General features: G+C 37.1%; 1 protein-coding gene across 35 annotated transcripts in view; it reads right to left on the reverse strand.

The window, feature by feature from the left end:
• The window catches only part of SORBS2 (sorbin and SH3 domain containing 2), a 142,381-nt gene that overhangs the window by 65,850 nt on the left and 59,651 nt on the right, over window positions 1-16,880 (reverse strand). For 20 of the 35 annotated variants that reach the window (XR_010361252.1, XM_064417935.1, XM_064417934.1 and 17 more), the window contains 5 exons: window positions 11,254-11,303; window positions 4,292-4,384; window positions 3,660-3,686; window positions 2,541-2,665; window positions 933-1,550 (listed from right to left, as the gene is read on the reverse strand). Coding sequence is in view for 34 of the 35 variants with exons in the window: in XM_064417935.1 (XP_064274005.1) it covers window positions 933-1,550; window positions 2,541-2,665; window positions 3,660-3,686; window positions 4,292-4,384; window positions 11,254-11,263 (873 nt within the window). In the remaining variant the exon portion in view is untranslated. The remainder of the gene's footprint in view (window positions 1-932; window positions 1,551-2,540; window positions 2,666-3,659; window positions 3,687-4,291; window positions 4,385-11,253; window positions 11,304-16,880) is intronic. The other 15 variants (XM_064417929.1, XM_064417944.1, XM_064417930.1 and 12 more) reach the window with 5 other exon arrangements.

Below are 16,880 nucleotides of genomic sequence, written 5' to 3' on the forward strand. Positions count from 1 at the left end.
TAGACCTACAGCAATCTGTACATCCATTTCAAACACAGATAGGCTGTTATATTGGTAGATATACTAGAATACTTATCTTTTTAAATAGAAAAATCCTAATGTGGCTAGGTAAAGCAGAGTAGAAATTACAAAGCCTATTCAGAGCTCTACTTTTGCCTACTATGTATTCACTGCTACTTTCTTGTGCCCAGGCTTATTTTATTTGACTCAGGGAGTTTCTGAATGGTGACAAACCCTGCTCAGACTCCTCTGGTCCTAGGCTGTGTGTCTGATACTCCCATTTCTTCTAGGTGAGATCAGCATAGAATTTTCAATTCAGTAGGTGTAAGGTATACGGGAAACAGATGGACCTACAAGTTCAGTGCCCCGTGATGTTTCATATGGAGGTTGTTGACAAAGAATTTACAGACCCATTTTCTTTAAAAAAGCTCTGTTGCACAGGACACATAGGAGACACCAGTGCCCAGCCTTGCAGAAAGCACTGACTGACAAAATGTACTTTTTGTGGCCCTAGAAAACTGACAGAGCTGCATTTAAGCTCCTCCCAACCCAACCTAACCTTACTATCCATACTGGATCCTTCCAGCATCTATGGCAGCATAACCCTCTAATGCAATCCTCTCTAGGAAGAGCCACTTGAGCAGACGCATCACCTACAGTACACTTATTTCCTATTTTCCTATGTTGCATTTGCACTCTGTAAAGTGCTCACAGAGGAACAAAGAAGTCTGCCTTCCATCTCAACTAAGTAATTTTTTTTCAATAACCTTCCAAAACCTTCAGTTTTTGTTCATTTCTGTTTTGGTCCACGTGACAGGTAGTTTTACCCAGAAAACACAAGATCTAACTTTGGTAAAGTAAGTATAACTAAACAGATGGTTATTAAGTGATTCATGAAGATCTAAAATAAAAGATGGAAAAATTAAATATACCACATGGCATTCTGCAGCCTGTGAAGAAGGAAGAACTGTAGACTTTTGTCCCATATCCTTTGAAGACATCTTTGAAGTGTCTGGAGAAATACTAGGTGGATGATCTTGGATTTCAGGCTCTGCTTTATTGTCAGGGGTGGGAACTATCTGAACGGAAAGAGATGCTGTGTGTACCTCAGGCATGGGGTTACAGGCAGGTGAGACAGGCCTTTGTGAAAATACTGGCTCTTCAACAGGCTTGAGCTGTTGCTGTGAATTATAAGGAGTGAGACTTTCTGGCTCACGTGTCCGGGTTAATTTCAGGGTAGATATCTTACGTTTTTGAGACTGTTGCCTTTGGCCTTGATGGAGAGTAGTATTAATGCCAGCTACTGTGCTTGTGTCTGCACTGGAGACTGAGGTCAGTGGTTTAATGATTTTTTGTGCATAGGACACACTTGTGTTGGATATTTGAGAAGACATTGTCTCCTGCACAAACGTCTCACTAGTGTAATAGGCAGTATCTGTGAGGAGGTGTTCAGCTGGACCAGCAGTTACTGCCTGGAGATTCATTTCGTTCTCGTGATTAGTTACTCTTGCTTTCTGAAAGCTTTCTTTTCTAGGAGGTGGCAGAGGTGCCTTATTTGCCAAAAGCATCCACACACAGCAAAATAACATTGAAGAAGAAACAGAAAGAAAGTAAATGTTAGTAGGAGATATAGTTCAGTTTTACTTTTATATTTAAACAAAGGAACAAGCAAATTAAAAGGTTTCATCTCAACATTGCAAAATTCAGTGGACAACTAAATTGGTCAGGTTCCCACCACCATTTCCTGTGCAACTTCTGTTTAAAAAGCCAGATGTTCCATTTGCTCAGACCAAAGTGGGATCAGAAAGAATCAGAAGGAAGCACACAATCATTCATTTTCTTTTAAAAAACAATTACTACACTGAAAAAGAATTATTGCTGTGAAAGCATTCAGGTATGTAAGTACTCCATGATCTTAGATAGCAAGCAATTATTCACAGGTAACACACATATATAAAACACAGAGCCTCCTAATCTTTTGAATTAAAATAGTACCAGAGAAAGTATTAAAATTGGTATGTTGATATTTTCTTGACAGATAAAGATGTTTCCAAGTGTGGGGGTGGTTTTTTTGTTTAAGTTTTATGGTTTTTTCTTGATATGTTTTTTTTTTTAAGTTTCTGTTTTAATGGGCTCTAATTACATTGTTCCACAAAAGTGGCAGAAGCATTTTCTATCATATAATTAATACATCTTAATTCTCAGATATTTTGATGACTGGTGCATTTTTCCAAGTGTAAACTATTAATAAATACTCTTTGAAGTCTGGGAACACTCCTAGAAAGCTTTTACTTGTGTATGACCTAGTTTTATTTAGCTGTCTTGCTCATTGAAAGCACTTTCTGGTAATTAACCTGGGGGCATACAGCCTGTGTGGAGTATGCTTTATCTATACAGCACACCAGTGTGTAGTGACCCATCTGAGCAGGTGATTCACACTATCTGCAAGACATCAGACAATGTTTCATAGATGTATCCCATCCACATGTGCTAACCCCCCAGCAGTGGCATGGCATTAAACGTGGAGTGTCCAGTTTTACCTGAGTTGGTGATTTTTTATCCTGCAGATTTGGCCTCACGCTCCTGAAACCTTTTGCTGAAAGAGATGAGCTGCTAGCGTCTCCATTCAGGGTCTCTCTGCTGCCATTATTGTAAGATCGCCAAGCTTTTGTAAATAAAAAAGAATGAAACCATTTTTTGGGTGTGATTAGTATATCTGCCCTGCTCTCAACATAACAACCCAGCCACTAAACAAACCACACAACTGACAATGATGCTGTTTTACCATGGAAGTTATAAGAACATGGCTAAGCTGCCATTCTACAAAACATTAATCATTAAAATTTAGAGAATTCGAGCACTGACAACAATTCTGGTATTGGGCAGGTAGACATTTTCCCGTGATTTTCACACAGACTATGGATTTTTAACCTTGAGTGTCCTTTTGAGGTGCTGGTGCTTCAGCCCCTGTATAAATCAGGCTCAAGTTTCTTCACTTTCAGATTACATTCTTGAACTTCATGGCTGTGTTAGATTTTGAAAAACATCTCAGCTCATGTAAAGTTAGCTGGTCATGGCAGTTTCACAAAATTTCACCACCGTACCCAACTACTCGTTCCAATAGTGTTCCAATCTTATTGCAAAATCTAAATGACACCTCTATTTCCTAGCCAACCAACCATGCTTTTTTCTCTATCCTCAGACCTGGAATGCCCTCAAAGCATTGCCCAAACATAGAGGGAGATGTTGAAGATAAAATACTGTAAGAGGCTGGGAAAAGTGACACATTATGTGAGCAGGCTGCTAAGTGAAGGTGGGCAGAACTTGCAATCCTGAGTAAGGCACTAAAAAGGAAATAGCAAGTACCACTGAATGGTGCCACTGTGATGAAGCTAAAGGTGGCAAATTACCAGTCTGTTTTTTTCCCACATAATTCATTTTTCTGGCAACATATTCTGTGTTACAAAAAATAACTGCTTTCAAAGGAGCCCTGAATTTGAGGTCTTAACCATTAACAATTAGGATTACAATTTCAGAGGTGCTTTCCTTGAAGAATGAGGAAGTATGGAGTAATGAAATCAAATAAATAGAAGATTGTTGCAATTCATCCACTTACATGGTATTACAGCAATACATAAATAATACAGTGTTTAATTTACCTGAATCTGGAGACTGAGAATCAGACCCTGAAAAAGAAATATCCAATATTAATTTGTGTTAGAAATAAATTAAATTTACAAAAAACATACAGAAGTATTGATAAGAAGCAGTTCTGCCTGTCTAATGAATATTTACAATGTTTTAATTGTTATGAATATTTTTAGGTAAGCAATCTTCATAAATTAATATTTCAAACTAATCTAGCTTCTGGCAAAGAAGCATTTTAAAACAACACTCAGATTCCTTTCCTTGAGAAGAATTTTTAAATCAAGTTTCAATAAAAAGGTTGTAATAAGCAAAACCTCTTTTTCATGCTTTGTTATCTTGAAAAAAATACAGGGGATGTGAGACCCAAAACATGTATGAAGGGCAAAATTAATTTACTAATTTATTAATTTACAAAATATAACTATTTTTTTCCTAAGTAGTCCCAATTTTTTCATGAATGGCTACTAAACATAGGCAGAGAGGAATTAAGAGCACTTTCTAAAAAGCATTGTAGAAATAATACATCTGTCAGTGTAATAGAAAATAGTGCTACCCTTCTCCTCCTGGCAGAGGGATATGGCAGGAATGCGTAACAGTAGAAAAAAGCATTCAGAAGTTGTCTCTCAGTGGTTGGTGGTGATACCTGAGGCCAATAGGTTTGGAGAACTCTGAACTCTCTTCACAGCAGTTAATGTGACAGACATTGCAGCACGTTTGCGAGCACACCCACCGCTATCTGGAAGCACAAAACAATACAGACAGCAGCCCCAGACAAAGGGAGCAAGCACATGCAACACGTCACAGTGTGAGATATGCCAAACATATATGAAAATAAGCATGCAGTTAGGGAACTGCTGCAGAAATGTGTGAATTTGCAGGTTTGGCAGATTAGCAGAATACATAAAATTTCACAGGCTTTAAATAACAATAAACCTCACAGAGAATAAGTGAAGAAAGCTGTATTTCATACTTAATCCACTAGGGAAATATATACACTCTGTTACCTGAAAGACTGCTTAATTACAGCTAATTATTAAAAGCAAACAAGTAATCAAGATAAAGGCTTAAGCATTCCAGAATAATATTAATCAATAATCTGCACTGTAAAATAATTTCATTGTAGGCATTTGAAAGACACCATTTATAAACTAAGCTCATGTTTGATCAGCTGACAGACTACTTTTGTTCAGTCTTTTGGATCCTTTATGCTCAAGAAACAAGATTACCAGCGAAGGCATATTTTTTTTTTTTTCATTTTGATGCAATGAACTGGCTGTCCCTCTTCCCTTTTTTATCTAATGCAAGTTAAAAAAATTAAAAAAATGTATATCTGGAACTGAACATCATTCTGAGGAAATTACTAGAGATCTAAAATAATTTTTAAAAGATGAGGTATAGAAAAAAACCTTCCTTCTGGATCTTGCCCAACTCCTTTCTTTATTCTATTCCTCTTTCACTGGAGCTGCCACTACATCTTATAAATACTCTCTTATTACTAAAAGACAGCTTTCCCACAACTTAGCTTTTTAGCAACTCTAGCATAGTTGTAAAAGAAAGTTAATAAATATTCTTAGCAAATGTATTCAACTAGAGTATTTTTCTGCTCTTCACTAAAATAATTATTTTAATTTTAGTATTTGATACTACTGAGATTTGATTTAGTGCTTCAAAGAAGTCAAGAACTACAAGTATGATAAACGCCTTTTTATTTCTGTAACCTATGACAGGAAGGTTTATAAAATTAAGGTCTTAATGAAGACCTGCAACCTATTTGCAGAAAGTATCTGCCACAATAGCAGTAGTCTGAGCCACAGAGTCATCTTTAACCCAGGTCTGCAAGAGAAGTAAGCTCCTGGTATTTCTTTGCTCATTCCAGTATCCCCCTGCTACTTCAATCTTCCCAATACTCCCCGGCCACAGGCCCTGTAGGATATGCATTAAGAAGGTGTTAACATTGGCAAATATCAGAGCTACAGCCTTAGGAGTAAGTGGTACCAAAGACTCATTGCCAATTCCAAGGTGCAAGGCAAAAGGCCAAATAATTTCAGCCAGCAGTAGCTGAAAGCAATGCATTACCTGCCATTAATTATTGGCATTGTACATGTGACACAAAGGCAACGCCTATCAAGTCTGTACATGTGTTTCAGTTTGCTTACATAAAGACAGAATGGAAATGGTAATTAAAATTACATTTTCCTCTCTTCTATTCCTTTTCCTCCACCATTGACATACATCAGAGGAAATTCCAATGAGATTTGGTGACGTGTAGATACTGAGGTTCTGCTCTAGTCTGAATATTGGCAGACTTTGAAAGCACACTACATTTAATATAAGCTAACATGCAAAAAAATTTGTTATACTGTCACAGCTCTTATTCAAACAAAGTGGCAATTTATTTGTAGTTTTTCAGGAGCTACCTTTCTGAATTTCATGATAGAGAAAGTGAAGACAACGAGAAAATGACTATAAACATTCAGGAAATTCTGCTTTGATTTAGTTTTTAATGTAACTCAATGGAATTAGAGTTTTATACTTCATGGACCCATAATCTAGCAAAGTATTTTGGCTTCATGCAAGAGAAATGAAACAGATTTTAACTGACTACATACAATATTTACCCCTATATATATAATTTATATATATTCACAAGTCTGTTCCTGCATTATTTATCAGTATCTGTAGAAAAAAATAATGAGATCTAATTAACATTCAGTTAAGACATAACCTCACATTTATATGGTATTGAGTTGTGCAAAATTTCTAGTAGAATAGGAACATGTGTGGCTAAGCACATACTGATGCATGATGGGTTCCATGCTCTCATCTGTGTCCAGGCCAGGCTCCCATTAAGTGGAGTGTGGAGTATTAAGAGACAGTAAGGGAGACTGAATTAATGATCTTCTGCTCATTTCACTTGCAAACTATAAGCAATTATATCACATAGCTGTCACTTAAGGAACAAATGAGGTTATATGAAACACTCTACACAAAACGTTTGCATATATAAAAATGTGGGCACAAATATGCATACACACACAATTCCTTTGACCTGAAAAATTCTTCAGGAAGGAGTCCTGTCTCACTAGGAATTGCTTTAACACTGAAGCAAAGGAGACCCAAACCAGCTAAGGCCTGCAGGCAGTGCTAGAATATGAAGTCGGGCAATAACTCACAATAAAAGCAGCTGCCTAAATGTAACTGCAGCTTCTTTTTCTCTTCCTCTCTTAATTGTTTCCACATTTAACCCTTCCCCCTAAGTCCATAGCCCCAAGAGCTGCTCCCACTAGAGACAGCATCACCCTAAGTGAGCTGTATCTGTATTCGACAAATAGTCTACTGGTTGGGTCTTGCCCCAAAGGCAGATGGAGATGATTCAAAACACCACCATTTCATTTAAGAGCAAGGGGTGGGTTTCTTAAAAAGACTGTTTCAGAGAGTCAGAAAAAGCAGTGGCACAAACAAAGAGGGCAAAGATGAAAGGATGGTCATATTGTGTGAAAAGGTGAGAGAGAGCAGCCAGGGGCAAAAAACTTTTAATAAGCTCTTAAAACTTATTAAAGAAAAGAAAAATGGCATCCAAACATTAGGTTTGCTGATTATTATTCTATTCACTGAAATTGTGAGTGGTATAATTTTTTCTTTTGTCTGCACAGTGAATTCAAGTTTAGAAGTCTTTAGAGCAGGGCTTCTTAGTCCTTATTTGCATTCTGACCTTTGGAAGTAAATATATATTGCTGGGTTCAACCTCCAAGACAGACCAAGCTGCTGCCTCTTCATGTCCCTAGGTCCAACCAGGAGGGAGACTGGAAATGCCTTCCCAGCAGACAGATGCACACATCCATCCATGGCTGGACACACAACCCCTAACACTAACATGGCACAATGGCCTCAACACTTCCCCTCTCTGGCTGAAGGTCCAGTAGGGAGAATGGCAACTGTGGACAGAGCGGACCCTTCCAGCAGCTGGGCTCAAACACTGAGTCTGCCTCTCATTCCATTCCTGCTCTCCTGTGACAGCCCTGGCACGGCCCTGGACAAGGGAGACCCTTTGTTCCTTGGGTCACCCTAATTTGTGTTCTCGCCTGCCCTTGTGTCCCTGTGCTCTTCCAAGCATATGGAGACAGACAGGCCATTGATGGCTCCCATGATGGGCCTGGGAGTATCCTGGCAGGGATTACTTGGGCTTCCTCTCCTCCCACTCTTTATCTGAATTCCTTTTCGGATGTGCTGATGAGTTTTTTACCACATAATCTACACCGACAGGTAATATTTGGTTCTTTCATGCTGCTAAAATTCAAATTTTTTCTAGAATGCCTGGAACTCAAGCCCACCTAATTTACGTCAGTGATCTAAAAGTGGCTTAACAATCTGCTCAGGAACTCTGCATGGACCCAAGAAATTATGTTCTTGTCTCCCAAACAAAATGTAAGAGTCCATTTAATGACTTCCATTAATAATTTTAACAAACAGATAATATTTGCAGTCTTCCAGAACTGCATACTTTTCACTCTTGGCTGTTCTTTATGTGCTTCATCTAATGCAAACAGCTAACTTGTTTAATAGCTTTAAAATTAGATGCATTTATCAAGAATGATCTGTGTGAAATTCAGCCAAAATATTTACGGATGGACACTGAGAATCTGTTTTAACTATTAACTTCTATCCATTTATTATTCCTCAATGCAATATCCTCTCCTCGACATGAGCTATGCATGCACATGTGCATAATGAACAATAAGGACATTTATCCTGTGTTTTAATCTGATGTGAGTTTCAGGGGCAGCTCATGTTTTCTGTGAGTTAGTTAAGCAAGCAAGTTAATGATGTTCATCAATCTGAAAAATACTTGCAGACTTATTGAAGAAACCCCCTAAATATAGTTTAAACTATGATTTGGTTGATGATTGCTTACTCTGGGTATAAAAACACACACACATTTTATGAGACTATTTTAAAATTATGACAACATTTGAACTCCAAAGGGAAGCAAAGAAACCAAAGTACCCCGGATACCTCTGAAAAACCTTCTCTATATCTTACCTCTGTTTCTTTGCTTTTGCAAAAAATGTTTCATTGCCTTATGCTGCTGAATATTCCTTCCTAACATGTGGTACAGAATTAACATCAAATGCTAAAAAATCCCTCCCATATATGGTAGAGTATTGCAAACCAAAGCTCTTCAAAACATTTTCTCTGTAGACAAAAATATCTTCCAGAGGGTTTGCTGAGATAGAGTGCCAAGTCTGCAGCCACAGGGAACTCTGGATTAGAGGAGCCCAGTCTAAGCAGTAGATTTACTTTTTATTTTTAAAGCTGCACATACATTAGCTTTGCCACTCCACCAGTTACTGGCATCAAACTAGAGAGCTCATTTATCTTCAGAAGTCATTAATGAAATGCATATTTTAAAAACAAACTAGTGGCAAATCAATAGCATCTGAAGACCTACAATTGCACCATGGACAAATTTCGGTTATAAAGCAGTGAAAAAAACCCCTGCCAACCCCAAGCCAAAGCTGTAGCACTCATGTTCAAAAGACAGTGTACTGCAGAAAAAAAAAGTAAAAAAAAAAAAAGTAAAAAAAAAGAGGAAAAAAAAAGTAAAAAAAAAAAAGTAAGAAAGAAAAAGCTAGACCAAAACAGCACATAGAACAGCTTCCACTCTTTCTTAATGAAGTAATGCTTTAGATAGGTGCAAGGAATATGCAAGACTACTCCCAGGTTTTAATTTTTTAATTTACACCCTACTCACAGGTTTTAATTTTTTTTACAGTCAGAAAACAATCTACCTCAATAGAACTGGTAAGAAATACCACATTTTGTCAATATCTTCTTTTCAGTGCATCTGATAACATGCACATTAATATCAAGCACAGAGAAGATGAAAAAAATGTTTTCACTGTCCAAGTGCAGAGTAGATTAAAGCTCAACCTAAAATCATGGTAACTTTAAGTAACTGGTGAGGATTTCAGGTGTGTCCAGGATATTTAGGTCTGTTTTTAAGGCTCCAGTGTGATCAGAAGACTCCCAATCCCCTAGAGGTCATTCAGCCGCAGATTATTTAAATCTTATTTGTTCTCTCTTGAGAATTCATAACTTACATCAAAAATCTTTGTACAACATCGAACAAAGTCATACTTCAGGGCTGCAATAGCACAAACTGACAATTTACCTCTTTATTCATATTTTTTGAAGTAGAAGCTATAAAATTACCTCTATCATATGATTTTGACTCATATGACGGCAATGCACATTGTAATTATAGTATGATGATTAGCAAAGTTACGTCTGAAATTACAGCTCCGTGAAACAAGTTGTATTTTAGTACTACCAGAATTATGCAGACTGACACATTTAAGAAAGACATCTCCACCAAAATTGAGAGAGGAACGGGACAAATCTCAAACAGTATTTTTATAAATTAAAAATACACTACCTTGGTTAGGATTTGAAAAACAATTAAGAACAACCAAAACTTTGGAGAAAAAACGTACACACTCAAATGAGAAAGTTAATATCTCTTGCTTATTCTATTTACAAATGTAGTGGTTTCAAGTAAACCAAAATATTTTAACTTTGTATTAAAAGATACGCTCAGAAAATGGATCCTACTGAGTTCCAGTTGTCTGAGACAAGAGGAAGCCACGAAGCCAGATTAATACAGTGATCTAGATAATGGCACCTATACCATGGAAAAGCTAATTCCTTTGACTTAGAGCATGCTGCTGAAATTCAGACTTCAAAGGTAGTTCTGGTCCTCAGGTCCCACATATCATGTCATGGTGAAGCACTGCGGTTAATGATAAAGCCACTGGTTTGGAAAGGATGGATAGGTCGATCCTTCCACCACAGTTCATCTGCAAACCAGACAGCTCCCCTATGGAGTCTGGAAGAGGCGACTGTAACTGAAAATTTACACCTGAGTGAGGCCACAATTTCAGCAGTCTGCTTTCAAGAGGCCTATTCCCTCTACCAGCACAAAGAGCAGCACTATCTTATTGGCTTCAGAAGTTCAGGAGCAAATACTACTATGCTATCATAGATCATGAAGATAACTTTCTATAGAATCCTTAATTTGGTCAATACATTTCTTACAGCAACTTGAGAGAAAATACAAACACTGTAAGTATAACATACCCTCAAGATTATCCTCAGCTGATAAGCAGTTTGCAGGGATTATAAACCCCTTCATTTAGTGACAGTACAGAATGGAAATAAAGGATTTTTAAAGCATGTGCATTTTCTTAGGAAAATGTGATGCTTTAATAACACTTTTCCATCACTGCTATATCCTCATACTATGTATTTTCACATACAACACACACACACATGAAACTGATAAGACTGATACCATTAAATTAAGCACAGAAGTCTAAGCATGCACTTTTATTTTATGTATCCATATATCTCCATACATAGAAAAACATGTATGTAAATTTTATATATGGGATACAAATGCACATAAGCAGACATACTATTAAAATATCTTGCTTATTTTGAGTTCAGCACCAACTAAAGTACAATTTGTTTATGAATGTTCTAGTAAATTTGGGATCTTCTCTGCTCACAAAACAACACAAAAAAAATCTCACAGATGCAGCATACCTGTGTTCATTTTGACACTGGAGGATTTGCTATAAAAATCTTCAGATTTCCTGTGGAAAATAAAACGATCTATTAATTTGCACAGGACAAAAATGGGTGGTACAAAATGGCAGCAGAGCTTTTTGGAGGGGTGGAGAATCGCTGTGATACAAATGGCAGTCCTATTTTAACACTGCTTTAATTAAATTGGTACTGCTTGTCCTTCCAAAGTTAAAGATGAGCTGTCGCTTCCATTATAAGTCACCCTATCTTCAAGTGTTTAGGAGCTTTCTTGTAAATATTTGCTGTAGGATAAAAAAAACCTAGTTATTAACTTCTGGTCTTGAAACTATAAACTAAAAATATTTTCCATACAGGAATATGGAAATATTTTCAAAACTGCTTATAAGGTTTATTCACTCTTTGTGCAAACTAAAAGATGTGAAGAGTAGATCTCTCCAAATATTTTCTAAGCAGCCAAAGTTACCAAGTCTTTTTCAACGATTTATAAGCAGATGTGGTTTTTTTCATCCTGTGATTTAATACGTCGCCCCAGACAACACTGACATTCTTAATGTTGCTTGATGTATTTCTATGCACAGAATCAGGACATGGGTCTTGGCACTCACAGGAATCCTTACAAAAACTCCTAATGGAGTAACAAATCAGGTCACTTTTTAAAGATTATAATTTGCACCAAAATAATGGAAACTGCACAAGGTTTAGATTCAACAAAGGCTGAATCTATTTAGACATCCCAACTCTATACAATACTTACAAACAAACAAAGAGTGAAACACAACCAGCCAAATTACAGCTGCAGAAATCTCATAACATGCTATATTAACAGCCAACTTTAACCCACTGATGTCATGGGACGAAGAAGACACTATTTTCCACCTACTGCCAGTTTATGTCACAGCTTTACCTCAGGATAAAATGGCATCTGCATACAGTGTTTGCTGTATTTTACCTATACACTGTCCAACAGAATCGACTTTAGCAAACAGTCAGACACACTAGAGGCCAAAATACTGAGAGCTAAAAAAAAAAAAAAAAATTCTCCTACTGCATTATTCCCACATAAAGTCCAAGATAAAACAAAGGCAAAATCAGATTTGTAATGTAATACAGCTTCAAAAAATAAATTAAAAGTATAAACTGCATGGGTATGTCGGAATAAGTTGGAATGTATGCATAAGGGGCCATTTTTGTGACGGGAGATTAAGGTACTGATTAATACAAGTAAACAAAATATCAAAACAGAATTCCAGTTTCAGTTCAAGTCAACAGGAGCCCTGAATTAACTGTACCTCTGAGGTAACATCTATATTGCCGTATTCCCTTGTATCCATAACAAGGCCAGACATTCAACTGCTCAAAAAAATTACTGTTCTTCAGAAACTGTCTCATCTCTGCTGCTATTATTCAGTCAGTTTTGTGACAAAAAAGACGTATTTTTTGAGATTTCTTGATTTTTTGAGATTTTGTGTATTTCTTGAGAGCTATGGAAATAAATAACTGGCAGTGAATGCAGTTTTTTAATGTTATTTTTATGCTGCAGTTATCAGTAAACTACCATGGCGAATTTTTAAAAGCTCTTATAAAAATTAAGACAATTTTTTCTTCTTTTATATATGGTCTCTGAAATTTTGCATTTCTTTAACTGCTACAGAATGTTCTTACAGCCTCAAATTCCCATTTTCAGACTGCTAGAGGAGACACCATTTCCATGCCTTCTTTTTGCTTGGAACTGAATTGCTGACTGTACCACACATAAGATACAAAATGCAACATGATATTTATTTTCAGACCAAACAAGTACAGGACTCTTGGAACACTGCAGAGCTAAAATGACTTCTAGCAGGTGGCTTTGATATATTTACCCAATGCATGCTTAACTCTTATTCAAGTTTTAAATCAGTTTCAGCACTACAGCTCTGTACTCCTAACAACTTCTATCAAAGTTTAGGCCACTTTGCTGACACTCACTGAGGGACCTAGCGATACAAATCGCTAATTTTTCCACATTAATCTAATTTTGTTGAAAAACAACTTAGTCCTGCATACCTAAAAGATATGCATGTAAATAAGGCAATCCAAATCTCATGCACACAAACCTTAGGCCTTGTATTCAATACTAAAATTATTTTGAGTTTTCTGATTCCAAGGAGCTAAAGCACCATTCAAATACGTAATGATACTGGGGTAAAAGCCAAATGAATGCAATGAAATTAAATACCATATGCCTGAAATAATTTTATTCAACATTGTTTCAATCAGTCTTTAAGATCCTAGCTTCAAGAAGGAAGTGGTGGGGAGCAGAACAGGGAACAAAGGGCTGGTTTGGTTTTGTACTTCTGCTCCTTCTTAATTTCCTCCTGAAAATTGTTCTTTGGGAATGGGTTTGCCCCTGACAGAGGCAATGAATGTTGCACTGGAAGCATCAGACACTTTAGTGCCAAGATGCACACTCGATGATGAGCTGAGATACTCGGCTCTCAGACAGCCAATGCTGTGGTGGAACAAAGGCTTGCAAGGGTCTGTGAACACAAAGCACCACTGCAGTGAGTGAGTTTTCAAAATCAGCCACCTGGATTGGGCTCACACCTGATCTTTGATGCTGAGGTAAAAGAATGCTAAATTTAAGCACAGTAGGAGGCCTAACTTTTGCAGAGGGAAATCCTGGATTTATCTTCATGACATTCTTCTATAGTTAGCTTCATCTGGGAGAACTAATGCAGCAGGAAATGAATGACTGTGCTAATGCACAAAATGGGTCTGTTGGGTTGCATACAATTGCAGTTACTATTGCTACATTTATTTTCCCTAAACACATATCCTTGATAATATTACAATGATTAAGAGCTCAGAAACTCTTTGCATTGCAAGAGGTTACTGAATAGACTTGTGGGAATCTATTGACATCTGCTCTATTTTCTCCAGGAGACCCTGATATCTACTTGTAATTTCTTCTGTTCCCGGTAAGTTCTAAAGTGTGGGGAGTGCTGAAGGAAAACATTCTGTCACCCCTTCTGTTCCACATTCATATGGAGCTATAAAAAGGGTTAGTGAGAAGTCAAGGAAGGTTTCCCCACCCTCAGTTTATTCATGAATCAAGATGCATGACTTTACTGTTAGGGGTTTAATTCCATTATTTTTCAGATCTTCAAGCACCTACAGACATTAAGGCAGGAGAACCATATAGACACAGTTCTGTGCATTGTGTTCTCAGACGACCTTGCCTGAGCAGGAAAGCTGGGCCAGGTGACCCAATGTGCTCCCTTTCAACCTTACCAATTTTGTGATTCTGTTATTTACTCTTCGCCATTTTACAAAATATATTATGAAAAGCAGATATAAATGTAATTTTCTGATAGAGTGTTTATATTAATTCTAAATCTAATTCTAGTATGTGCTCTTTGTATCCTTTGTATTGAATTCTACTCCAAGAACCTTCAGTGAGAGGAGCAATTGATTTAGAACACAGAGTGCAGATGGATCAACAGCAGGATAGATATGTGTGTCTGGCTGGAAAATTACAGATTTTCATTTTCTTAGGTAGACAGCAGTCTCAGATATTTGGAGAGGACAGGAGCTTTCCTGACTTGCACGAGAGGGAGTGTCAGACTTTCATTAATGGTGCTTGCCAGTTTCACAGTTTGAGCTTGAGAGAGTAATCTACTCAAGAAAATATCTGCAAAGTTAAGAAATCTAATCAGTGGTGAGTTACTACAAGGATTGTTTATTCAGTCAGTTTAAACACTGCAGGTGATCTACAAACACACATTTATTACCAGGCAAGATGCTATTTTGCATGTGGCAGTATATTCTTTTAATGCACATCATTAAGAGTCTGCAGAGCATTCCTGCTCTGCAACAAGTCAATATCCTTCATATGCCAACTCATACACTCAGTGATGGATGGTAAAAAAAGGATGAAGCATTAGTTCTGAAAGTACAGTGAAGCTGACTATTTTATTTCTCTCCCTATTTAAAAGAAATTCTTTCAGATGTTTCCTGTTAGCAGTAAAACGACAGCAATGAGAATGCAATGAAAACTTGATAAACCCCAAATGTTTAGATTGTGACACCAACACTTGCTCAAAGGAACAACTGTCCTGAGATTTCCTTGCTAGAAGAAGACTTTCTTGCTGAGCCTATAAGCAGGTAGAAAGCTTATATGCAAATATACTCTTTGTATGAGAAAATGTTTGACGGAGCACAGGCAGATGATGCCTATAATGCAAATGGCTCCCCCATGTTTCAGTTTTATTAACATGCAACAAGAAGTCCCCAAAATGGCAGGGCATCTTTACTAAGATCCAACACAGCAAGGCATATGCTTAGCATATGCTTTAGTATGTGCTTTATGAAAGCGCCACAGAACTATTTCTATGCTTTATGTTAAACAGAAGCAAAAATATTGTTTGCCCTAGACCACACTGCCTCACTCTATAAGGATCTGAATACTCAGAAGATAGAAGTCTAGTTCTAATTAAAGTGTTTTCAGACAGGTAATCAAAGATAAAAAGATAGGCAGACAATTGACATGATAGCTTCTGTAATTTTAAAGTTTTTCTTAAAAGAAGAGATCGCTATGCTAAGTGCAGTGCCATTGTACATATTACACATATGCACATTGTCTGGAAATGTACTGATCAGATAATTAAACAATTGGGATGGTGAATAATTTGTACACGGTCATAAACGTATACTGGAAAACAACAGATAAGTCACTGTACTCAGCAGCAGTAAGTGCATGACCAGGGAAATCGCTACACACAAAAGTTCTGTTTCCTGGATCATCTGCAGTACTACAAACAATCTTAGGCTGATGTCTAACTTACAGCAGATCAGATATTGGAGCCTATTTCTTCAGCAAATACAATACTAACATTGTTATTCAGTGTACTGCTAAGACTTTGTGTTGGACAATGGCAAGTGGTTCTAGTTCCCATGTACAAAGAGTATCAGATACAGGAAAATCCACCACAGGAGTCTACAGCTGATCATTCTCTAAAAGCACATCAAGGGATTGCATGCAAGTGGAGGAAATAAAAGCACTATTAACCATTTCATGTATCTTAAATGTGAGTTGAAAATTGTAAGGTAATTTCTATTCATGAGAATCATTAAAGTCTGAAGCACTTGTCAGGAGTGCTGTGGTCAGACTTAAGACTCTGAACTTGTCAAGCATATGTGAAAAATGTGACAGTCTGAATGCAGGGGAATTAATCTGATGACATAGGAACTTCTTTCCAGACACTTTTCCTAATGTAATTTCTCTGAGAATGCTATAAATGCAAGATTAAGAGAAAGGCATCATCTTTTCCCATGTTTCTTCATGAAACAGAAAATTTACTAATTGTCTAACAGGAAAAGCAAAGACTATATGTTTCTAAGCTGCAGATTTCTAACAGCAACCTTTGTTTGTGCACATAGCATCAGCAGAAGAAGTTCAAACACTTGCATTTAAATTGGTATCAACGTAAGTCTCTCTCTCTCTAGGGAAAACACATGAAGCTTAAAATCTGACCTGTTTGTAGCATGATTTTTACTAGATACTTATTTTGACTTGGTATGTAGTGAAAAACAAAAATTCTGCACTTTGTTCTAAATAGGTACTTGCTGGCATGTCAAAATAC

The sequence above is a fragment of the Passer domesticus genome, chromosome 4 (genome assembly GCF_036417665.1).
Source record: "Passer domesticus isolate bPasDom1 chromosome 4, bPasDom1.hap1, whole genome shotgun sequence".
Lineage (NCBI taxonomy): Eukaryota > Metazoa > Chordata > Aves > Passeriformes > Passeridae > Passer > Passer domesticus.